The sequence below is a fragment of the Ictalurus punctatus genome, chromosome 10 (genome assembly GCF_001660625.3).
Source record: "Ictalurus punctatus breed USDA103 chromosome 10, Coco_2.0, whole genome shotgun sequence".
Lineage (NCBI taxonomy): Eukaryota > Metazoa > Chordata > Actinopteri > Siluriformes > Ictaluridae > Ictalurus > Ictalurus punctatus.
Genome location: NC_030425.2, coordinates 454,017 through 478,772, shown reverse-complemented (window position 1 = coordinate 478,772; position 24,756 = coordinate 454,017). Strand labels below are relative to the sequence as shown.

General features: G+C 42.9%; 1 protein-coding gene across 3 annotated transcripts in view; it reads left to right on the top strand.

The window, feature by feature from the left end:
- LOC108270747 (NLR family CARD domain-containing protein 3) overlaps positions 1-21,794 on the top strand; it is a 30,937-nt gene extending 9,143 nt beyond the window's left edge. The window contains exons 1-9 of one of the 3 annotated variants that reach the window (XM_047158243.2): positions 9,708-9,826; positions 9,913-10,020; positions 10,136-10,190; positions 10,316-10,520; positions 10,808-12,581; positions 13,773-13,946; positions 19,435-19,608; positions 19,913-20,089; positions 20,441-21,794. In XM_047158243.2, coding sequence (XP_047014199.1) covers positions 10,484-10,520; positions 10,808-12,581; positions 13,773-13,946; positions 19,435-19,608; positions 19,913-20,089; positions 20,441-20,477 — 2,373 coding nt within the window. In that variant the 5' untranslated portion in view covers positions 9,708-9,826; positions 9,913-10,020; positions 10,136-10,190; positions 10,316-10,483 and the 3' untranslated portion in view covers positions 20,478-21,794. Of the gene's footprint in view, positions 1-9,707; positions 9,827-9,912; positions 10,021-10,135; positions 10,191-10,315; positions 10,521-10,807; positions 12,582-13,772; positions 13,947-19,434; positions 19,609-19,912; positions 20,090-20,440 lie in introns of those variants that run through there. The other 2 variants (XM_017477635.3, XM_053683410.1) reach the window with 2 other exon arrangements.
- Positions 21,795-24,756: the final 2,962 nt, after the last annotated feature.

Here is a 24,756-nt window from a genome sequence, read left to right as displayed (position 1 = left end):
TATATGAAGTCTTAGGAGCAGCCGTAGTCCCAGCAGTCTGGAATTAGAGAAGATTTGAGCTCCATCCAGAGGCAGAAAGGATCTGGATCTCTAGTATCTCCATAAATTCGTGTGGGGCTCGGCGAAAGGAGAGAGGGAGAAAAAAGATTATTATGACTGCGAAGTAGTAGAACAGAATCTAGTCAGGGTAGGCTTGAGTAAACAAATACGTTTTAAGCCTAGACTTAAACACTGAGACTGTGTCTGAGTCCCGAACACTAATAGGAAGACTATTCCATAACCGTGGGGCTCTATAAGCGAAAGCTCTCCCCCCTGCTGTAACCTTCACTATTCGAGGTACCGTCAAATAGCCTGCATCTTTTGATCTAAGTAGGCATGGCGGATTATATAAAACCAAAAGGTCGCTTAGATATTGTGCCGCAAGACCGTTTAGTGCTTTATAGGTTAATAAAAGTATTTTATAGTTAATGTGAGATTTTACTGGGAGCCAATGCAGTATTGATAATATCGGTGTGATATGGTCATATCTTCTAGTTCTAGTTAGGACTCTAGCAGCTACATTCTGGACTAACTGGAGCTTATTTATATTCCTACTGGAACATCCAGACAGTAAGGCATTACAGTAATCTAATCTAGAGGTGACGAATGCATGAACTAGTATTTCCACATCATGTAGTGACAATATGCTTCTTATTTTAGAAATATTTCTGAGATGAAAGAAAGCTATCCTAATAATATTATCTACATGAGCATCAAATGATAGACTGGAGTCAATAATCACTCCAAGGTCTTTAACTGCTGTACATGATGAAACAGAAAGACCATCCAGAGTAACCATGTGATCAGAAAGATTACTTCAAGCTACACGTGGGCCTAATAAAAGTATTTCTGTTTTATCAGAATTAAGTAGAAGGAAATTAGTTAACATCCAATGTCTAATGTCCTTTACACAATCCTCAACTTTACTAAGCTTCTGTCTGTCCTCTGGCTTTGCTGAAACATACAGCTGTGTATCATCAGCATAACAGTGGAAGCTAATTCCATGTTTACAAATAATTTGACCTAGGGGTAGCATATATAAAGTAAAGAGCAGTGGGCCTAAAACAGAACCCTGTGGAACTCCAAAAGTAACTTCAGTACACATGGAGAAATCACCATTTACATCTACGAACTGATAACGATCGGTCAGATAAGACCTGAGCCAGGAGAGCACTGTTCCCTTAATTCCTTAGCCTGTCTAACCATTGGTCGTAAATCTTTAGGTTCAAACTTATTTGCAACCATAAGAGAGACACGGGGGACTGCATCCTCCAGCTGGTACCAATTCTTTAGTCTTTCCGGCAGTTATACCATGGCTGCTATCCTTTGGGGCCGCTTATTAGATCCAAAGTCTTTACTGCCACTTTACACCCTTCTTCGAGTTCTTCTCACAACTGGGCAAACTCCTCATCCTGTCCTCCTTTATCATACTTGATTGTACAGTGTAACAGAGTTTGTGTTTCATGCCAGTCCGGGAGCATATACTTCAACCAGTTTCTACTGTTCAAACTTCTCCCATAATTCTGATTTCACCATGTCCTCCATTTCCAACCAGTACACGTTGTCAATTACTGGGGGAGTCGTCTGTTGTTCTTGGAGGAGCAAGTACTGTGTGGATATAGGCTTCGGAAAGGCCACTAGTTTACACAGGGCATCTCGGCCTAGTAAGTATACTGGTGCCCCTGGAGAATATAGCAGGGGTGTCTGTATAGTAAGGCCATCGAGCGTAAGTTCCTGAGGCTCTGTAATGCATAAAGTCTGTATTTTTCCAGAGAAGCCCATAGTTTGAATCACTTTATCGGTGAGGGGGAGCTGTGAACTTTCTTTCTCGATGCTTGAAAAAGTGGCCCCTGTATCAATCGTGAAAGGTACCTGTAATCCCTTCCCAACTGACACCGGGACTGTTGTTTCTTGTTCCGTGTACAGTGTGGTGATGTACTTCTCTGGGCCGCTTCAACTCTAGTGTGGGTTTGGCCCCCCATTTGGGCCAGACATCGGCTCTCCAGGAGGCACTGGGGGCTGCTATTATTGCTCCATCCTTTGGTTTCCTTGTCCCTGTTCAATGGCCTGTGGCCCTAGGGCCTGACCTCTCCTGTTAGCCCTATTCACATGATCTCCTCATGTGTACCTGGCCGTTGCCTGTGGACAATTTTTCCTGAGGTGACTTGAGTCTCTACATGTCCAACATCCTTCAGCAGACATGCTCTGTCTGGTGGATCCTTGCATTGGGCTTCCACCTAAAAACACTCTGCCACGGCACCTATCCTTGAAATCTATAATTCTGGAGAGCTTGGGGCCTTCCCATATACATGTATTCAACAGGTGCCAGCTGTATAGTAGTTATCACTACAGGAGTGTATGTTACTTGTGCTTGTGTCAGTGCTACCACTGGAATGGGAGCCACAATTGGCTGTTCCTGAGGTGCAGTGGCTTGTGGCATCACCAGCAGCGCAGCTTGTTTAGCACTCTCTTTCTTTTTTTGTTTCTATTCCTGCTTTGCTCTTACTATTTCTCCCAGCTCTGCCATGTACAGTTGGGTCATCAATGCGTCGGCTGCTTCTTTAATCTCCGTTTTCTTTTTCCTGTACTGATCCACATGATGTGTTACTTGTGCAATGAATGTGTTCCATTACGTTGTGTTCAGGCTGTGCAGGGCAGCGGGACTGCCTCCTCGGCTGGGCTGGACAGCAGGGCAGCTTCCTCGGCTGTGCAGGGTAGCGGGACGATCTCCTCAGCTGGGCTGGACAGCAGGACAGCTTCCTCGGCCTGGCAGGGCGGCGGGACGGCCTCCTCAGCCGCCTCAAGCTGTCTCTGAGGTCACCATGTTGACCTCAGGTGGGAGCTCCACAGCTGAGACCTTCCCGTAGGCCTCAGGCTGGAGCTCTGCTGTCCTCATTGCCCCCCAAAAAAAATTTCTGGGCCAGCCTTCACCTCTGGACTGCGAGGCATGGTGTACCTCCCCTGCAGTGGGAAGCCCCAGATGCTCAGGTCACTTTGCTGGCTGCGTGGCACTGTACAATTCCCCTGCAGTGGGAAGCCCCAGATGTTCAGGTCACTTTGCAGGCTGCGTTGCATGGCGTCGCTCTTCGGCGGCGGGGACGGGGTATATGGTGCGAGGGACGACGCGGAGCGCAGCTCAGCTTTGCACTGAGCAATTTCCTCTGTGAGCTGTTTGCTCATCTCCAGGGATGAACGGTAAAGCGCCCAAATCCTGGCCTCTTCGGTGGCGCTCATGGGTACCTGCTGCTTCCGCATTTTGGGCACAGTATTCTGTTACGAAACGGGACTGGAGGCAGATGCAGGTGCAGGTCAAAGTCTTTATTAATTAGCAGACAAACAAACACAGGGAGCGCGGTCTCTACTGACTATACAAACTCTGGACATCTAGCTACGACTGCTAGCATGCTACACGTTAGCACATACCGTCATAAAAAGCACATACCATCTTCCTCGACATGACAAATGTAAACCAAATAATACTGCGCTAAGTGCGCAGTCACCGAGGGGTTTAAATAGTCAACATAATCAAACCAAAACATGGACACCTGGGGCAAATCAGAGACATGATCAGACTTAAATCGATGTCCACGCAGAAAGCAAATGAAAACAAAAGAGTCACGTGACCAGTCAGAAGCCGTGCCGCAGTGCCCTCTGCTGGCCGTGGAGTAACACTACACCTTCCAATTTTTCTTGCACTAACTGAGGTAGTGCCTTCTTTAGCATCATCCTGAAGAGTCCTGCACTGGCAGAGGACTCATCCCATTTGCCCCCTGTCTTGTCGTTCAATTTGTCATGAAACAACACATGACAAAAAGCATGCACATATTTAGTTATATTTTCTTCCTCTTTCAGCTTCATTGTTTCTAGCTGCCCTGGATCTAACTTTGTGGGGTACATTTTTCATATTGCTCCCCAAACAACATTCCACCTCAGGCCAAACAGCATCGGATCACACCTGGGGTCATCCACTTTTTCTCCAAGTCGGCCATCTCCATTATTTCTTCAGTTCGACCTTTGCCCACAGTCTGGCACAATATGGCTTTTATGTCTCCAATGGCCAACAGTTGTCCTGTTGTTTTCTCCTCAAACGTGTTTATCCACCTTTGACCTCCATCGCACAGATTTGGAAGTTTCTGTACCAATCCCGTTAGGTCTATAAAGGTCCATGGTACGTATTGCATTGCCTTGCCCTTCATCATCAATGGGCACATGAAGGCGGGGTTCCCGGTTTTATTCTTTCCCTCTTTCCGCACGGTTCCTATAGTGGGTCTCTTGCCAGCGCCCTCATTTGTAAATCGATTTGGAGCTTGGAGAGATATTCGGTCACGTAATTCCAACTTCTCATATTGGCCAGAGCCACCTTTGTAGTTGTGTTGAGTATTTATATAAGTAAAGTCCATTTCACCTTCACCTTCTTCGTCCTCTTCATCTTCCTTCACCACTGAGCTCTCCCTCTCTTCTAGTGCTTGCAACCTTTGTCTAGTTACCTCCAATAATTCCTTGTGATCCTCTATGGAGTGGTTCATTTGGTTTTTGATTAATCTCATACTTTCTATTTGTGCTTTACCTGCATTGCTTATTTCCTCAGCGGCCTTGGATGCCCTTTCGGCCAATTCACTCACTTGGTGGAATTCGCTTCCTTTTTCCTGTACAAAACCCTCCAGATTCCCTAGTCTCTCCTTCAACTACTCCTCTTTCTTGTTTTTCAGTGCAGTTATTGTCACGTCTCCTTCCATGTGCATGATCTGGAATTTGTTGGCTTTGGAGTCCTGTTTTTATGGTCCTGTTTGCGTGTCTTTATCATCAATTCTTACAAATATGATCTGTCCTTGTAGTCCTTGTTGTCCATTTGCCAAATCTTTCAATACTTTGCTTACTTTGGGAGGGGGATCTGCAGTTGGTTCTCCTTTGTGTGCCTTTTTACATTTTATGTTTTTTTCCTTTATTCGTAATTTCACATCGTCTTCTTGGAGTATGTGCCCCATATGGTTGTTTCCCATATGGGGGTGCTATTATGTCGGAACAGAAGCATTCTATCCCAATATGCTTGCACCTCTTCGTGAGCAAACAGCATGATTTTGTGTCTCTGTGTGATGTACACAGTCTCCCCTAGCTTCCTCTTCGTCCAGCGTTTCGTCCTAGCACTTTCTCATCCTTTGATGTTTGGTATGCTGCCTTGTGCCACTGAAGGGTATATTCCCACTTCCCACCATACGTGGAGGTGGTTGGGAAGTGGTAATGCATGTTGTATGGCAGTGGGATGCTGGGTCCCTGCTGCATCCCACATGGTGGCGCTGTCCCTTTCTCCCTATCCTTTTCTGACTTTTCGGTCTCACCCTCACTTTCCTTCAATTTCTCTTTGTGCTCCTTAACTTCTTTCTCTTTAGCATCCTACTGTTTCCTGCTCTTTCCTTGCCTGTTCTTTCCTTTCCCTACCCATCTTTCCTTCAAACCACCCCACTATTTCCTCCTTCTTCTCTAACCTGGCCTGAGCTTTTTCTCCCTTTTTCTTCTCATTCCAGCATGCTAACCTCTGCTTCATCTTTTGGCACATCCGTTCATCAAATGTTCCCTCTGTTGGCCATTGCAACTCTCTAGCTGTCCTGTCATGCCATTTTTTGCAACAATGCCTTATATACTTTTCATCTTTTTTATGTTTCCTTATTATTATCTCTATTGGGGTACCATACTCTGTGAATCTCAGCTACTCCCTGGTTACTATTAGATTATTTATTATGTGCTTTATCAATAAAATATATAAATTGTGTACTTTTCTAATACTGTACTTCTTTACCCACACCCTGTTTGCGGATAGCCTGATAGCTAGAAGATCAACTCCTGGCAATACCAATATTAATTATGCTACAGAGTTGTCTGAAGTGACTACATGGCGAATTTCCACTAAGCCTTCTTCAATGATCGTGTGACTAGGTATAAATGCAAAACGTGGTGTTCATGATTATAAATATTTACTCCCCTTACTTTTTTCCCTTTTTGTCAGTTTTTTTATGATTCTCTCTCTCTTTATCTGTTTTACTTTTTTTTCTGTTTTTTTTTTTCTGTGTGTAGAGATAGGGTAGTTCTCTTCTCCCTTCCACCTCTCAGCTCCACCTTTTTTTCTAGGTGCTCAACAATATTCGCTAATTATCCACATAACCTTCCAAAAGAATAGCCACACCAATTTCACATCTAATATATTTTCAAATCTTCACCAATGGCCCAATATTGTATCCACTCTTTTAGGTATTTATTTATTCATTTACTCATGCATTCATCTCCTCACACATGCTCACAATCACATTCATACACACACTGGGTCTACTTTCACCAAAAGGTTTGGCTCTTATTGCTCTTACCCTTTCTTCAGCAGATACCCAGACCTGGCCCGGGATATTGTCCCCCACCACGCAGCCCTGCCCTTTTCTGGCAGCGGTATCTGGGGTTTCTTCCTCACCATGCAGTGATGCCTCAAGCTTCCTGTTTCCAAGCAGCCCTGTTGAGGGGGTTCCAAACCCTCGACTCAACAGAGGCATTACAGGAATTTCTTATTCACTTATTCATTACAACTGAAGCCTTTCAGAATTCACACACATATACCACAGAAGCACACATTAAAACATTCACATAATCGTCCTTGTCAGCAGACTCCGGTGTGATCCGAACTTGGCCGTCCGTGTCAGCAGACTCGAGCATGAGCAGAACTTGATCATCCATGTCAGAAGACACAAGCTTGATCAGAACTTGGTCGTCCGTGTCAGCAGACTCGGTCATGAGCAGAATTTGGTTGGTCGTGACGTCGGTTTCAGTTGTGAGGAGAACTCGGTTGTTCATGTCAACAGACTCGCGTAAGCATAAAGTAAGCATAACTTGGTTGTTCGTGGCATTGGTTTCAGGCATGAGCAGAGCCTGGTTGGTCGTGATGTCAGTTACAGTGTGAGCAGGGCCTGGTTGTTCGTATCAAAAGACTCTGGTGGGAGCATAACTTGGTCGGTCATGATGTCGGTTTCAGGTGTGATCAGAACCTGGTTGGGCGTGATGTCGGCTTCAGGCATGAGCAGAACCTGGTTGGTCATGACGTTGGTTTCAGGCTTGAGGAGAACTTGGTTGTTTGTGTCAGCAGACTCTGGCAGGAGCATGACTTGGTTGGTCGTGACGTCAGATTCATGTGTGCGGACGTTGGCTTCAGGTGTGATCAGGGCCTGGTTGTTTGTGACATCAGCTTCAGGCATGAGCAGAACCTGGTTGGTCATGACGTCGGCTTCAACCTGGGAGAGGAATTTGGCATGAGCAAAGCTTGGGTTGGCTGTCTCTTCGACCTGGGACAGGAACTTGGCGGGAGAGGTCGTCCCTTCGACCTCGGACAGGAACTTGGCATGAGAGGTCATCCCTTCGACCTTGGACAGGAACTGGGTTTGAGAGGTTGCCTCATCGACCTCTGACATGACCCTGGCTTGAGAGGCTGACTCTCTGAACTCGGACTGGAGCTGGGCTTGAGAGGTCGTCTCTTCGACCTCTGACAGGAACTTTGCTTGAAAGGTCACCTTTTCGACCAGGAACTTGGCTTGAGAGGCCGTCTCTTCGACCTCAGACATGAACTTGACCTTCTGCTGGAGTTCTGGAGATGAGACCGCCTCATGGGTCTCATGCCGGAGCTCTGGGGATGAGACCACCTTGTGGGTCTCAGGTTGGCACTCTGGAGGTGAGGTCACCACGTTGACCTCTGGTTGGAGCTCTGCAGGTGAGACCTCCTCGTGGGTCTCATGCTGGAGCTCTGGGGATAAGACCATCTCATAGGTCTCATGCTGGAACTCTGGGGATGAGACCACCTTGTGGGTCTCAGGTTGGCACTCTGGAGGTGAGGTCACCACTCTGACCTCGGGTTGGAGCTCTGCAGGTGAGACCTCCTCATGGGTCTCATGCTGGAGCTCTGGGGATAAGACCACCTCATAGGTCTCATACTGGAACTCTGGGGATGAGACCACCTTGTGGGTCTCAGGTTGGCACTCTGGAGTTGAGGTCACCACGTTGACCTCGGGTTGGAGCTCTGCAGGTGAGACCCCCTTGTGGGTCTCAAGCTGGAGCTCTGAGGTCACCACGTTGACCTACGGCTGGAGCTCGGCAGGTGAGACCACCTCATGGGTCTCAAGCTGGAGCTCTAATCTGCTGATGACAAGTGCCCACTGGCGTGCAGGGCCGCAAAACCGGGACAACAGGAACCCTAGCCATCGCTTCTCATTGGACTTGGGGTCCGTTAGGCTGGAAAAGTATATCTGGCAGTCCCCACGAAAAAATTCAGGATCACCTGACAAACCATCAAACAGCTCCGGGAGATCGGTTCTCCTCCACTGCGGAAACTGGATTAAATTCACAGCTGGGATGGTTTGCTTGGTTTTCTTTGGTGACATCTCTTCCATCTTCCTGCTGCATCCATGTTAGGTGAAGTAATCTGTCACGAAATCCACGTAAATAGGTTTAGGACGGATGCAATCGCAGTTAAGAGCTTTATTGAAGAGAGGCAGGCAGATAAATCCAAATCGTGAGACAATCGCATAATTTAAATAACAGGCAAGGAGTCAGGAGATCAACATACAAGCATAAACAAGGCAAGGCAAGAATCGAAAACCAGTCATGAGAACTAGGTCAAAACCAGAATAAACAAACACGGTATCAATACTTGGAAATGACAGAGACTATGCACCTGCACGCATTTCTTCACAAAGTCATTGTGAATGAGCAGTCTCTTATATAATGTGATGTGATTGTGAGTGTGATTGGGACATTTTGTGAGTGTGTGTGTGTTTTCAACTTTATGCTGTTTCAATGCACCTGTTTCCTACATTCTTTCCATGTGCTTTTACATGTACCTGTGGATATATTTATGTGTTACCACTACTGTTTTATCTCATTTCTTCCTTTCTGTTCTCTGTCCAGCTGACCAACACCTTAATTCAGCTGGATCTTCTCTCTCTCGGCTGTTCAATCACTCTGGGTGAATATCTGTGTCATCAGATGGCACATTTGGCAGTGGATGTTACAGCTCTGCTGTAAAGGCTCAGCTCTTCACCTGTACCCCCAGGGTTTCCTCATCCTCCCGCTTATCGTAACATTCCATCCGTGACTTATGCTCATGTTTCTACTCAAACTGATGCTCATCTGTCTCCCATGACCTCTGTGGAGGGCCCATTTATTCTTTCCACTGCTGATGACGGTTGCTTTGCACACCACCATATTACCCATCATGTACTAATTATTCTCCAACAAGTCCTGTTCCCTCCCCAGTGCATGATGTGTATGATGGTGATTCTCAATAAACTACATTCTCTGTTACCCTTGTGTTTTCCTGTGTCTTAAATGTTTTCCACAGATCTAAGAACAGTTTAGAGAAATTATTCACTGAGAGAAAAGGACTGTGTCATGTGTAGCATATGAGCAGCATAGCTTTGAGTCAGTGAACAGGCTTTAAGACCCAGCTGAGTCAGTTATCTGTGATTGGGACTCCTGACATCAGTGTAATTCCTGAGGTATGAGGCCTGTCTCCTGTTTGAATAAGTGTGCAGACTGTAGCTGAATTAAAAAGATGGAATTATTGGTGTTTAATGATGAACACATTGTGTAACAGTGCTGAGACAGCAGAGTATTAATTATTGCTGATATTTCTGATATTTTCTAGAATGATTGCAGGAAAGAGATCACACTCACCAGAACCCAGCTGTGCGTCCATGAAGAGTGACTGGTCAATGGAAAAGCCGATTGCCTTCAGAGACAGAGACAGTTCTACTGATGTGAGGTCAGTACAGTGAGGTCTTTTACAGCAGTGTTCCACCTGATCAAACTCACTGGTCTCATTATGAAGCCCTTCATGATCTTTATCAGGTGTTGAAGCAGTAAAACACTAAACTGTGCAGTGCAGCAGCTCTCGGACTGGCAGTGAGGAAAACTGCTTTAAGAGTTCAGTTCAGCCTGCAGTCCCTGAGCTAGAGGGTCTGTGGTGCTACACAACAACATTTACACCTGGGACATTCATGACAATATAAATATTTTATTAGCTGTGAATATACATAGTGTATATTACATTATGTGTTTTGGTTGTTCACAGACCACAAAAGAAGAACTCAAACATCAGCAGAAATCAGTTGAAGTGCATATTCAAGGTTTGTGTCTTTTTAATGTGTGTAACTTCTGTGTGAGTAGGTTTCAGGTTTTTTATTTAAGATAATGAATTTACAGATTTATCGATGCACAGCAGAATTATAAGTAATTGTTTGTTTCTAACCAGGAGCTGGAACACAAAGTCATCACTCTGATAAAGAATGAGCTGAAGAGGTTTAGGAAGCTCCTGACTCCAGATTACTCAGCACACACTGAGAGGGATGTTGAGGATGAGGCGGATCTGCACAGTGTCAGAAAGGGAGTTCTGAAGATCACACTGGACGCCCTGAAGAACATGAACCAAGCAGATCTCGCTAACACACTGCTCAACAGTAAGATCTCTGAGTCATGGCTTTATTCCATCAGGTTCACTTTAGAGAGAGGAAATAGTTTTAGATAGAAACACTTTTAGTTTGAAGTTTGATTTTAGTATCATGTACATCTGCTGCTTTTCTGTTCTGTTTGTGGTCCAGCTTGTGGTTACTCTGTACAATGGTCCTGTTCCTTCAGTAATATTTAGTAGATGAATCGGGAAAGAACAGCAGCATTCAAAAGAATTTTACGTTTTAAATTGTGTTCAGTGATTTTGCATTAAAACATGTTATTACTTTGTTATTAGAGTCTTTGACATCTGTGTACCAGCCAAAGCTGAAATCCAATCTGAGAGAGAAGTTTAAAAGAATTAATGAAGGAATCTCACAGCATGGAAGTTCAGCACTTCTGAATGAGATCTACACAGAGCTCTACATCACAGAGAGTTGGAGTGGAGATGTCAATAATGAACATGAGGTGAGACAGATTGAGACAGCTTCCAGGAGACCAGCAACACAGGAGACACCCATCAAATGTAATGAGCTCTTTAAAGACAAGTCCATCAGAAGTGTGCTGACTAAAGGAGTTGCTGGAATTGGAAAAACTGTCTCTGTGCAGAAGTTCATTCTGGACTGGGCTGAAGGAAAAGCAAATCAGGACGTCACCTTCATGTTTCCACTTCCCTTTCGAGAGCTGAATCTGATAAAGCAGACAAATCTCAGTCTGATGGATCTTCTTCATCACTTTTTCCCAGAAATAAGAAAACTAAAATTATTAGACTGTGACTCCTACAAAGTGCTGTTGATCTTTGATGGTCTGGATGAGTGTCGACATCCTCTAAATTTCCAGAACAGTGAGCGATTGTGTGATATGACAGAGTCAGCCTCAGTGGATGTGCTGCTGACAAACCTCATCAAGGGGAATCTTCTTCCCTCTGCTCTCCTCTGGATAACCACTCGACCAGGAGCAGCCAATCAGATCCCTCCTGACTGTGTAGACCAGCTAACAGAGGTACGAGGGTTCAGTGATCCTCAGAAAGACGAGTACTTCAGGAAGAGGATCAGTGATCAGAGCCTGACCAGTAAAATCATCACACACGTGAAGTCTTCAAGAAGCCTCTACATCATGTGCCACATCCCAGTCTTCTGCTGGATCTCAGCCACTGTTCTAGAGAGAATGTTGGGTGAAGCAGAGAGTGGAGAGATCCCCAAGACTCTGACTCAAATGTTCACACACTTCCTGATCTTTCAAATCAAACACAAGGACCAAAAGTACCATCAGAAATGTGACCCTGATCCTCAGCAGACCAGAGAGAGTATCTTGGCACTGGGAAAACTGGCTTTCCAACAGCTGGAGAAAGGCAACCTGATCTTCTATGAGGAAGACCTGAGAGAGTGTGGCATTGATGTTAGAGAAGTGTCAGTGTACTCAGGAGTGTGTACCCAAATCTTCAGAGAGGAGTTTGGGCTTCACCTGGGGAAAGTGTTCAGCTTTGTACATCTGAGTGTTCAGGAGTTTCTGGCTGCTTTATACACATTTCTCTCCTTCATCAGCAGAAATGTAACAGAACAACAAACCACTGATCTGTCTGATCTTCTCAACAAGACAAACATGTCTGATCTCCTCAGGAGTGCAGTGGACAAGGCCTTACTGAGTGAGAATGGACACCTGGACCTATTCCTCCGCTTCCTTCTGGGTCTCTCACTGGAGTCCAATCAGACTCTCTTACGAGGCTTAATGCCACAGACAGGAAGCAGCTCTCACAGTAAACAGGAAACAGTCGAGTACATCAAGGAGAAGATCAGGGAGAATCCATCTCCAGAGAAATCCATCAATCTGTTCCACTGTCTGAATGAACTGAATGATCATTCTCTGGTGCAGGAAGTACAAACTTACCTGAACAGAGGAGGTTATAGTCGTCTCAGTGGAACCAGACTCTCTCCTGCTCAGTGGTCAGCTCTGGTGTTTGTGTTACTGAACTCAGAACAGGAGCTGGATGTGTTTAATTTGAGGAAATATGACCCATCAGAGGAATGTCTTCTGAAGCTGCTGCCAGTGGTCAAAGCCTCCAGGAAAGCTGAGTGGGTATTTTTTTACTTATAAATGTATTACTGGATGGTTTATTATTTTAATATAACACTGAACTGCACTGTTTGGATTAATGCTCATTAATAGTTAATCTCATCATCTTTAAACAAACCACTGGTACTTTTACACAAGATTGTTTCACTATTTCTTATATCACAAAATCATATAATTATGATTTATTGCATTATGTCTAAAATTTATGAAAGAACTATCTATGCAAAATACCTTTGTATATTCATGACTGCTTTTTGTTAATTTTGTGAACTAAACACCACTGAAAGGCACTTTTTCTTTTCTCCTTATATTTGAAAGTGACGTTGAACAGAACAAAAAACAGACAGCAAGAAAAACAACACTGTCAAAATGGGGTATGAATACAAAATATAAAAAGTAATTATTAAAACACTCTATTCAGCTTCAGGTTTCAGGAAGCAATTTGACAGTACCACCTAGGTACCAGTTCTTTATCTTTTAGTTGGCCGATGCCTGTTTTGTGTTGGAGTGTTGCAGGGAGTTTAGCTCCCTTATGCACACCGTTAGTAGCTCCTAGCTTTAGTGATGTAAATCAGCTGCTGAAAATAGCTTTTGCAACATTGGCGATATAGACAATATACAGTAGGAAAATACCTATCAATAGACATTTTTCTATTGTCCTATTCTATATATTGCTATATTGCATAGCCCTATCTACACTGAGGGACACATGTGAAAGGGTGGTTTCACACCTACCTTGTTTGGTTTGGACCGATCAAATTTTTTCTTTAGTTTGGATTTGAAATTTTACATATAACTCATTGTAAAGTAGGACTAGTATTGGCATATTATTAATTGGTAGTGTCGGGTTCTATAACTCTTTATTTTCTGTAATAAAATTCACTATATCTGCAGTGTTGGATGAAGAACTTTGAACACAGATCAGAGTGTAGTGTGTGTAGGCTGATCATTTTCACATGTATGTGTTATGTACATGATCTAATGGTCTTATAACAAATGGTAGCTGAGAGATTGTGGAGTGCAGAAAGGCGTGGCTGCTCCTGTAAATGTGCTGATGTGGTGTCCTGCTCTCTGATTTCTCTGTGTGAGAGAAACACACTCACATTTCTGTTATGTGGTCAACTTTAGCTGTATTATGGCTGTGTTTGTGTGTTTGAGATCAGTGTTCTGATATTTAATTTCTCTTCCAGGCTGTGTGAGTGTAATCTGACAGAGGAAAGCTGTAGAGGTCTGTCCTCAGTTCTCAGCTCAAACTCCTCCAGTCTGAGAGAACTGAACCTGAGTGTAAATAAACTGCAGGATTCAGGAGTGAAGCTGCTTTTCACTGGACTGGAGACTCCACACTGTACACTTGAGAAACTGAGGTGCACACAATTACACTCACTCTCTAATTTTTTTTTATATATAGCACTAGTCATATAAATTTTGTACATATGTAACCCCTTCTTTGTGCTGGAAGTGTAATATTAGATGAGGTTACTACTTTAAAAGGTTTTAATTAATAGAATCCTGAGTACTTAGTAGTTGATGGTGAATTTGCTAACCTCTATTTACCAGTAGATGATGTTAACACAGGCAAATGTATAGAACAGATTTAGTCTTGAGATAACAGTGCGTTGCCTCCACTGAAGAATTACCCTACTCACACACTATGAGCTATATGGGTATTCCCCAGAAACAAATATCAAGTATGTCAAATATATACAAACCTTATTAAATGAAAAAGAAAAGTTCAAAGCCGCCACATAATATGTATAACAACAACAAAAAAATACATTTATTTTCCTATATTCTGTTTTTTCTGGGATGTATTCAAATCTTTCCTTTTTTTTAATGTTTTCGTAAAATATCCCCTTATGCTTTCACTTAAAAAAAACTCAAACTGTATGAATGTATAGTAGACAAATTTAGACAAGTAAGCTCAAATACTCATTTCTTCCTCACAAAAGAACATACCAGAGTTAACCACTGCCTCAAACGGTTTTAGCTTAACAAACATTAAACACCACTAACAATATAGTTTGGATTTGTTCCATCTTGTTGTAGATGTTCAAACCTTTACCAAGTGCTTGGGTTTCTGTTTTTTCCCCCGTTGGGACCCGTGAGTTGGTGCACATACAAAAAAAAACTCCTTGGCTCCTTTAATGAACTGCTACTCAAAACTCTCCATTACTCACGCCACTTGAAGGGAAGAATTAACTGACTTGGAAACGAGCTGAGTGAATGAATCCACTGCAAGCGAGGTTCCAGCAGGCAATAGTCAATTCTGCGATGCAGGTTTGGCGGTAGAGTCCCTTCTTACACAGGCGTAGTTACCATGCTACTTAGCACAGTTCTCCACAGTCCTTGTCCCTTCAATTCCACGGTGAATACTGCGGATGGCAGTTACAGCTGTCCATCCCTAACGACGACATTAGCTTAAACATCCTTGGGTTACAGTTTATACTAAGCCCTTTTCAAGCTAGTGCAAAACAACAAATGCAGATAACCGAGCTGCACTTCACTTAAACCTACAGTTTACAAAGTTACCAAACTGCTAGTTGCACACGACTCTTAGCTGAACAAAATGATATTTGTGCCACTACTGTAACAGTACTTTAGTCTACAAACATCGTCACCTCGGCGACAAAACTCAATTTTCTTTTCCCGCTCTGCTCCCGTGTGTCATTCCCTCTCAGTGCACTTCACCTGTCCTCCAACCTCTCTTCTCCACTCCCCAACAAAGGTGATCTCTGATTGGCTACGAGTATAATTAAACAGGAAACGTATTGGCTTAGACTGCTCCACTGAAAACAAATTACAACTCACCCTAAAGCAAAGGATTATGTGAAATGCAGTTTTCCAGTGAGTTTACCCAAATATGTAGCAAGCATGCCAGTTATTCAGCTGCATTTTTGGGAGGTACCTACACATAAAATGCAGCTCAAAGTTCTTCACAGTGAAAATATATAATAAAATGGTACAGTGCCTGCCTCAAGACCTTGGGCTCTGTGTGAACATTTTGCCCAGCAGGCCAGGACCAGTGGGAGTGGGAGCTGTTGTCGGAGCTTCAGGAGAATCTGAGTGCTGAGTGCTTCTTGAGAAAGTGCACAGATGCTGCACGCATGTCCACATTGACATGTCTCTGTTTGTTACCGTATGTGTTTTTGTTTTGGTTTATGTCCTGTCTCCACCCATGTCATGTCATTGGTTGTTTCCCATGTGTCATGATCACTTTCACCTGTTCTGTGTTTCCCCATTGATTAGTCTATATATATATATTTAAACCCCCTGTGTGTCTTTGTGCTTTGTGCAATATTTACATTTACATTTATGACATTTGGCAGATGCCCTTATCCAGAGTGACTTACAGAAGTGCTTTGAAGTCTCTATCAATAAACACATCCCAAGACTGGTTCACTAGGTCGTGGACTAAGAATAATATCAGTCTTAAAACTCTGTTGGCAGGTAATATAGTAAGAAAAACACACAATTTATTTATTGTTTTTAAAATGAAAAGTGCTAATTTAAGTACTTTAGGAAGAGGTAGGTCTTTAGACGTTGTTTGAAGACCGACAGTGACTCAACTGTTCGGACACTAGGGGAAGTTCATTCCACCACCTAGGTGCCAGAACATAGAAGAGTCTTGATGCATGCCCTCCTTAGAGATGCATGCCATAGCCTGAGAGATGGTGGCACCAGTCTAACAGTGCTAGAGGTTCGGAGGGAGCGTGGTGCAATGCGAGGTGTGATAAGTGATTTGAGGTAAGTGGTGCTGGACCATTTTTGCCTTTGTAGGCAAGCATCAGTGTTTTAAATCTGATGCAGACAGCTACAGGAAGCCAGTGGAGGGAATGTAGCAGTGGGGTGGTGTGGGAGAACTTAGGAAGGTTGAAAACAAGTCAAGAACCTGCATTCTTTATCAGCTGCAGAGGTCGATTGGCGCTCACAGGCAGAACTACCAGGTGTGAGTTGCAGTAGTCCAGTCTCAAAATAACAAGAGACTGAAGCAGTACTTGAGTGGTCTGTGTGGATACAAATGGTCAAATCCTTTTGATGTAAAGGAGAAGTCGACATGAGCGTTTCAGATTAGCAATGTGAGAAGAAAAGGACAGTTGAGTGTCCATGGTTACCCCAAGGTTGAGTGCAGTAACCGAAGGTGTTATCAGAGAGTTGTCCAGGGAGATCACAAGCTCCTGATATGGTGATGAATCACCAGGGATGAACAGCAGTTCAGTTTACCTGGGATTAAGTTTCAGCTGATGAGCTGCCATCCATGATGACATATCTGCCAGACATGCTGAGACATGTCAGAGGATCTGAGGGAGGGAAGAATGAGTTGAGTGTCGCAGTGGTATGAGAATCCATGTGAGGATACGACCTCACTAAGAGATCGAGTATACATGGAGAACAGAAAAGGACCATGTACTGAGCCTTGTGGGACACCAGTGGAGACAAGCAGATGTGGCTCCCCTCCATGTCACCTGGTATGAGCGACCTCCCGGGTAGGAAGCAAACCACTGCCATGCTGCACCATGAACTCTGAGACTCATGAGGGTGGAGAAGAGAGTCTTGTGGTTGACTGTGTCAAATGCTGCTGAGAGGTTGAGGAGGAGGAGGACTGATGACAGTTTGGCTGATCTAGCAGCATGTAGCTTCTCAGTGTAGGCCAAAAGGGCAGTTTCTGTGGAATGTGCCACTTTCAAGCTAAACTGGTTAGTATCTTGAAGCTTGTTCTGTGAGAGGTAGAGAGACAGTTGATTGTAGACAGTGCATTCAAGGATTTTAGAAAGAACAGAGTGATACCAGTCGGTAGTTGCCGATGTCAGAGGGATCGAGAGTGGGTTTCTACAGGATGGGAATAACCCTTGCTCTCTTGAATGCTGTTGGTTCATGACCAGGTGATATGGAGCAATTTATGATAGTCGTGATTGTGGCATTCTGGAAGGGATTGGAGCCAATGGGCAGGTGGTAGGATTGCAGGACAAGATGTCCTTCATGATCTTTTCTGTTGCAAGATTAGAAAAATGTGCCAGTAAAGGAGAAGGGGAATCCTCAATGGGTAGTGTAGGAGTTGGGGTAGAAGTGAAGGTCTGGCAGATTTTTTCAATCTTTTTATCATAAAAGGTGGCAAAGTCTTCAGCAGTCACGGAGGACAGAGCAGGAGGAGCTGGTGGGTTGAGTAGTGAAGAAAAGATGGGGAGCATGCAAGGGTCTTGTGCAGACATTTCCAGCTTTTCCTTAAAGAAGGCAGTCTTAGCCGAAGTCACTTCAGATGAGAATTTGGACAGAAGAGTGCAGTAAGAGGCAAAATCTGTGTCGAGCTGTTATTTCTTCCACTTGTCCCTGCTGTTCTAAGATTTTCTCCTCTCTGTTGGACAGGAGCCGAATGCTTTTACCCCACTTTGCCTTCTAGATCGGCACAGTGGCGCAGGTTGTCCAGGCTAAGGAGGTGTGTTGTTGGTGACAGCGCCTCATATTCCTAATAGCTTCCAGAACTCAGCTAGGAATCATCTGGCCCTGTCACTTTACCATTCTTCATCCTCTTGATGGCCGACAGTGCCTCGGCTACAAGATTGGTGGGACAGGTCCATGTACGGGTTCAAAGCTGGAAATTGGTGGATGCAGGAACTCTTTGTTGGAAATCACTGAGAACTAGTCAAACCAGCGCCGAAGGATAGCTGGCGGATCTTGGAGAAGCTGATGGTTGACATCTTTGATGTGCATCACCTGACTGATGGTTTGAGTGGATTGGTGGCAAGAGCTAGCGAGGCGGTAGATCTTATTTGCCCCTTTTGGTATGTCAATCTGGTCATACAGATAATCGTAGTTCTTTGCCTTGGCTGTGGCTTGCGCTTTTCACTATCACACAGAGTGTGTATTTAAATAATTTAAAGTGTCTCAGTGACTGTTGGTCAGAAATCTCTCACACTGATGTGCTCTTCAGCCTCTCATGCTATAATAAGTCACGTCTCTCTGTTTGAAACCTGACAATAACAAGAAATCCAAGCAGTGATAAACTTGGACATGCACAGAAATGGCACAAGATTGTTGTGTTGGTTAAATCAGTGCTGTCTCTAAAGTGTTTAACAGCATTTAATGAAGATGCTGTGACAAACAGAAGTGATTTATAAATTATCTCAGTGAAATTCAGCTTTGTGTTAATGCTGAAATATCTATTTATCACTTCTCACATCGGAACAATGTAAATTTATTTCTACAGCATGTAGATCAGTGTACATTACACACATTTACTTTACTAACATGCCAATACTATTCATACTTTACAGTGAGGTCAATAAGTCAATTTCTCTCATGTTATCTGTCCTCATGGAGCTGGTACCATTTTATAAACATATTTCTATTGTTCTATGGTTGCAAAAATATTCCAGAAAATGTTTGTAATGGAATTGGCACCCTGTCCAGTGTGTACCCTGCCTTGTGCCCGATGCTCCCTGGGATTGGCTCTAGGTTCCCCCGCGACCCTGAAGAAGTAAGCAGTAGAAGATGGATGGATGGATGGATGTTTGTAATGGATAGTAAATGTGTGCATAATGTGCACAATGTACACACTGTACGCAATGTAATGAAGCAGTAAAGGACAATGTGTAAATGTTCTCCAGCAGAACTTTCCCCAGAGATTTTGAACACACTGTATGAAAAACTCTCTGCTAGAAATAAAGAGGTGTGTTTGTTCAGAGTGGTATGAGATATTGTCTCATATGAGCTGAGACACATGGATCTATACAAGGGCAGTCTACGTTTATACACAAGCTGTTCGTTTGACATTTTTATCCTGACAATAGAACCTTGTGTTCAGGTGGACAGTTTAATCAGATAAATAAAGCAAACATTTAATCATTTCTCATCCAGGCTGTGTGAGTGTGATCTGACAGAGGAAATCTGTAGAGTCCTGTCCTCGGTTCTCAGCTCAAACTCCTCCAGACTGAGAGAACTGGACCTCAGTAACAATAAACTGCAGGATTCAGGAGTAAAGATGCTCTCTGCTGGACTGGAGAATCCACACTGTTCAGTGGAGAAACTGAGGTACACACACACACACACACACACACACACACACACACACACACACACACACACACACACACACACACACACACACACACACACACACACACACACACACACACACACACACACACACACACAGACAGACAGACAGACAGAGAGCGCAAAGTTTTAATAAAAACAGAAACATCCAGTTCTAATCTGTGGTGATTGTAATTGTAGTGATCTGATATATTTTCATTGCTGTGTGTGAGGTGGAGAGTAAATGTTTTCAATGCTAAAACTGAATGTGTTAAGTGTGAGAAGGTTGTCTTTCTTGCAGGATGAATTACTGCAGTATTACAGATGAAGGTTGTGCAGCTCTGGCTTCTGCTCTGAGGTCAAACTCCTCATCACACCTGAGAGAACTGGATCTGTTTGGTAATAATCCAGGAGAATCAGGAGTGAAGCTGCTCTCTGATCTACTGAAGGATCCACACTGTAAACTGGAGACACTACAGTGAGTTACTGTTTTTTTACTCTACTAGATTGTATTATATTGAATAATATGCATTGTGTGCTATGTAATATTATCTGTTTTATTTTGTGTGTGTTTACACTAATGTTCATCTGTGCATGTTTTATCATCTCAAGGAGTTTTTCCTCACCACTGTCACCTCTGGCTGCTCATTATATTGTTATTATATTATTATATTGTGTTTATATATTTCTGTAAAGCTGCTTTGGGACAATGTCCATTGTTAAAAGTGCTACACAAATAAAACTGAATTGAACTGAATTCTCATAAGGACTGTGATGAGTAACTGTAATTAATGTGGTCTTTCATTCTGTCCTGTTCTCTGTTTTACAGCATTGAGCTTTATAAACTCACCAGGACTGGCATATGACAGGAGTCTCAACTCAAAACTATTTTCTAGGATAAAGCAGTTTTGGTAAAGCGTTAGAACCCGTCCCACATTTCCAGCAGTTTGGGAGCTGAATCATTTATATTCAGATGTAGAAGTTCCATAACAATAACCGTGACTGATCACATCCTTTAATCCACTCAGCTACAAGTTACTTCAGGCTTTAATAACACACAGTATCTCAAAAAAGTGAGTACATTTTGTAAATATTTGATTACAACTTTTCATGTGACAACACAGAAGAAATGACACTTTGCTACAATGTAAAGTAGTGAGTGTACAGCTTGTGTAACAGTGTAAATTTGCTGTCCCCTCAAAATAACTCGACACACAGCCATTAATGTATAAACCGCTGGCAACAAAAGTGAGTACACCCCTAAGTGAAAATGTCCAAATTGGGCCCAATTATCCATTTTCCCTCCCCGGTGTCATGTGACTTGTTAGTGTTACAAGGTCTCAGGTGTGAATGGGGAGCAGGTGTGTTAAATTTGGTGTCATCGCTCTCACACTCCCTACTCACTACTTTTGAACTCCTGACAATTGTTGAAATGAAGATGAAGATGATAATGCTAATAATAATGACGCATGTCCAGGGCACAATAAGCAGAATAGTACAGAATAAAGGAGGGACGAGGATTACAAATAAAAATAAAAATGTTTGAAATATTAAAACATTTGTGGATCATCAATTCTTTTAATTTTTTCATTAATAGGACATTTATTTTTTGAAGAAGACCATTCAATCCAGTACGGGTCATTTGGACCCCCTTTATGCAGTCGTGAAGGTTTTTTTGGTTCATGCATTGTAGGGTTAAAAATCAAAAATCTGTGCATCATACCTGACACCTAGATGAACACTTTACAGTTGGTTTTGTGACTGTAAGTCCATCCATCCATCTTCTATGCCGCTTATCCTTTTTCAGGGTCCCGGGGAACCTGTCCATCCTACCAATCCATCGCAGGGCACACAATCACACACCCATTCATACTCTACGGACACTTTAGACATGCCAATCAACCTACCATGCATGTCTTTGGACTGGGGGAGGAAACCGGAGTACCAAGAGGAAACCCCTGCAGCACGGGGAGAACACGCAAACTCCTCACACATGCAAACTCCGCACACACAGAGCTGTGGGAGTCAAACCCCCTACTCTGGTGGTGTGTGAGACGAACGTGCTAACCACTAAGCCACTGTTCGCCCTGACTGTAAGTCATTCCCTTCAAATGCTATTGAGCTTTAAATAATGGTATTTTGTGTATGGGCCCATTTGGTAGTGAAATTCATATAAAATTATATACAATTATTATTAATAATAATAATTAATATTATTAATTATTAATATTAATTATTATATGAAATTTACTTGTGATTTAATAGCTTATTTTGTTAAATATCAAAAATCTGAAAGGTGTGCATCATACCTGACACCTAGTTGAACATTTTACAGTTGTGTGACTGTAAGTCATTCCCTTCAAATGCTGCTGAAGTTAAAAGCATGTTTAACAATGTCATATGTAACTTTAGAGACGGTCCCTTAATTTCCACTTATCTGCGAATATCGAACGTCCAGTGTCAAGCCAACTTTATGGCAGTCATTCAGACTGAGAACGGGTGAGGACAATCCAAAAAAGATTTTATCCGTTGTATATATTTCTTAAAAAGGATTTTTTCCACTGCAAGAGAGACTGTGGGTGTGGGTTCACTGTATATATTTGGTGGTTTGTTTTTGTATAATACACAACAAACTTGGTGAATGTTATTTGTGGTTTTTGGTGTGCTTTTTCTATACGCTGTATATTTTGTAGTACACATTGTGTAAATGACATTTATACAACACATGTAAGAGAGAGATAGTTTGTATATATTGTAACCTTATTTTTGACAGCTCTAGGTCAAAGGTTAAAAAGATACACATTATTACTCTCAGGTCAAGTTCAAGATAATTATCAATCAATCATATTTATTTTGGCAGGTCTAGATCATCACCAATGTCATTTGACAGATGTAGTTAAAGATATCTATTGTTCCATATTCTTAGCTATAGATTAATCATTGATTTTGAAAAGTCTAGGTCAAAAAAGGTCATCACCAACGTCATTGGACAGACGTAGTTAAAGACTACCAGTTTATCAGTAGTAAACTTTAAATCTGGTTTCCGGTGCATACACATACACACCCACCCACCCACACACCCACCCACCCACCCACACACACACACCCACCCACCCACACACACACACACCCACCCACCCACCCACACACACACACCCACACACACACACACACACACACACACACACACACACACACACACACACACACACACACACACACACACACACACACACACACACACCATTTAGGTCATAGCTAAATGAATATTATCAGTAGTAAACTTTAAATCCGCTTCCGGTGCATTCCCACACACACAAACACACAAGTTCTTTCACATAGAATGTATTCATACAGAGTATGGTCATGTGCATTACACACACACACACACACACACCCCTGACCAATCAGAACAAAAGAAATTAAAATTGCTCCATCGTGTCGGTATAAACACCATAAGTACAGGTGTTGGTATAAACACCATCATTTTATAGAAGAACAAAAAGAAGGACTCACCCACCCTCTAGGTTTAAAATACTCTTGTACTTCAAACATCGTGTGTGATCTTACAACATAGCTGACTCATGTCCTAATGCTCCGAAAAAAGCTCACACTTTTTTTGGGAAGAATAGAAAACAATTTAGAGCATGAAAAGATTCAGTATTGGGTAATGTCAAATGGATGTACAGCCGGATTTTTTTTCGATGCAGAAAAAGGAACCGTTGTGCTTTTCAAGTTCTCGGCCCCTGGTCACATCCCTGGAGCCACCCTACTGAGAGTGTAACTTTTAACAAGGGTGACTGGAAAAAATTCAGAAAATGGTGCATGGATTTTGACTACATTGTTAGAATGGACTTCTTTTCCCCAGATGCGTACAGACGTAAATGGATCAGTACATCTCTGCAATGCAAATACCGCATCAGAGCAACAAATTTCTCCAAGAACCAGGTTTCACTGCACTGTGCTGCTGTATTGTCCGGTGACAGTGCACCTGATAACAAAGAGAACTGTGAAGTGAGGTATGAGTGAACCAGCTGGCACGATCTACAACGCTACTTCCATCAAATCAATGAATTATTCCAAAAAATTGGAAGAGAAAGAGAAACAAGGGAAATAAAAGTAAGGCTAGAAGATCTCTTCCGAGATTGTCAATATACTACTCTTGAGCAGAAACTCCGCCTTCCCCAAGACTTCTCCCATATGATCTATAAATGAGTCTGACTACATATTGAGTCAAAACATTCTGAGCATCAACAAGCGATATGGCTTGTGAACTCAGACCCGTTTTCTACAACTCTGTTTCTACCCTGGAAGATGATGATGACGTGACCAGTTCGGGTTTTGAAGACGGCGAAAACCCAGGAAAAAGAAATCTGACCTACCTGACAACGAAGGATGAAACCGACGGGTGTATAACCAACACTGCGCTGGCCATCATACGTGCAGTTACAGGAGAACTGCTGGACAGAATTATCCAACAAGATCTGAAGGACAACTGCCATGGCTGTGCGATTGATCATCCAAGTCAACTCCAACACGCATGTTTGTTCGATCCTGACGAATACTATCTGCACCTAAACACCTACAGATTGCTGAAAAAGCTGTTTAAACCGTGGTTCAAATACACGTTGGCAAGAGATCTGAAATTGTGTGGGATCAAAAACACTCCGTCCCTGGAAAAAATTCAAGGAATCGCTGAAGCCATCGTGTGTGAATGGCAAGATGAGCCTCACATCAAAACCATGCTGAACGAGGTCAAAGAGAAAACCAAAGACATTTTCAATGATCAGGTGTATGAAGACGTTGTGGACTACTGGACCTTTCACTCATCTCTGGAACCTGCTGACCCGCCGCATACATGGGTATCTTCAAAACAAGCCACGTCTATTCTGACTGCGAGAAAAGCCTGAAGCCAAACAAAACAAAATGCTGAAGACATTCGTAAATAACATGTGTCCTTAACACATTTGTGTGTATCAAGTTTTATCTTACATGTATTGCTCAAATGTTTGAATGTAAAACTATTCATATGTCTAAACCTGCGTGTGATATAAATTGTTTAAAATGGAAAATGTTACTTTGATTGAATTTGTAATACCATACTCATGTGTTCTGAGATACACTTGCGTTTGATCATTGTTGTCT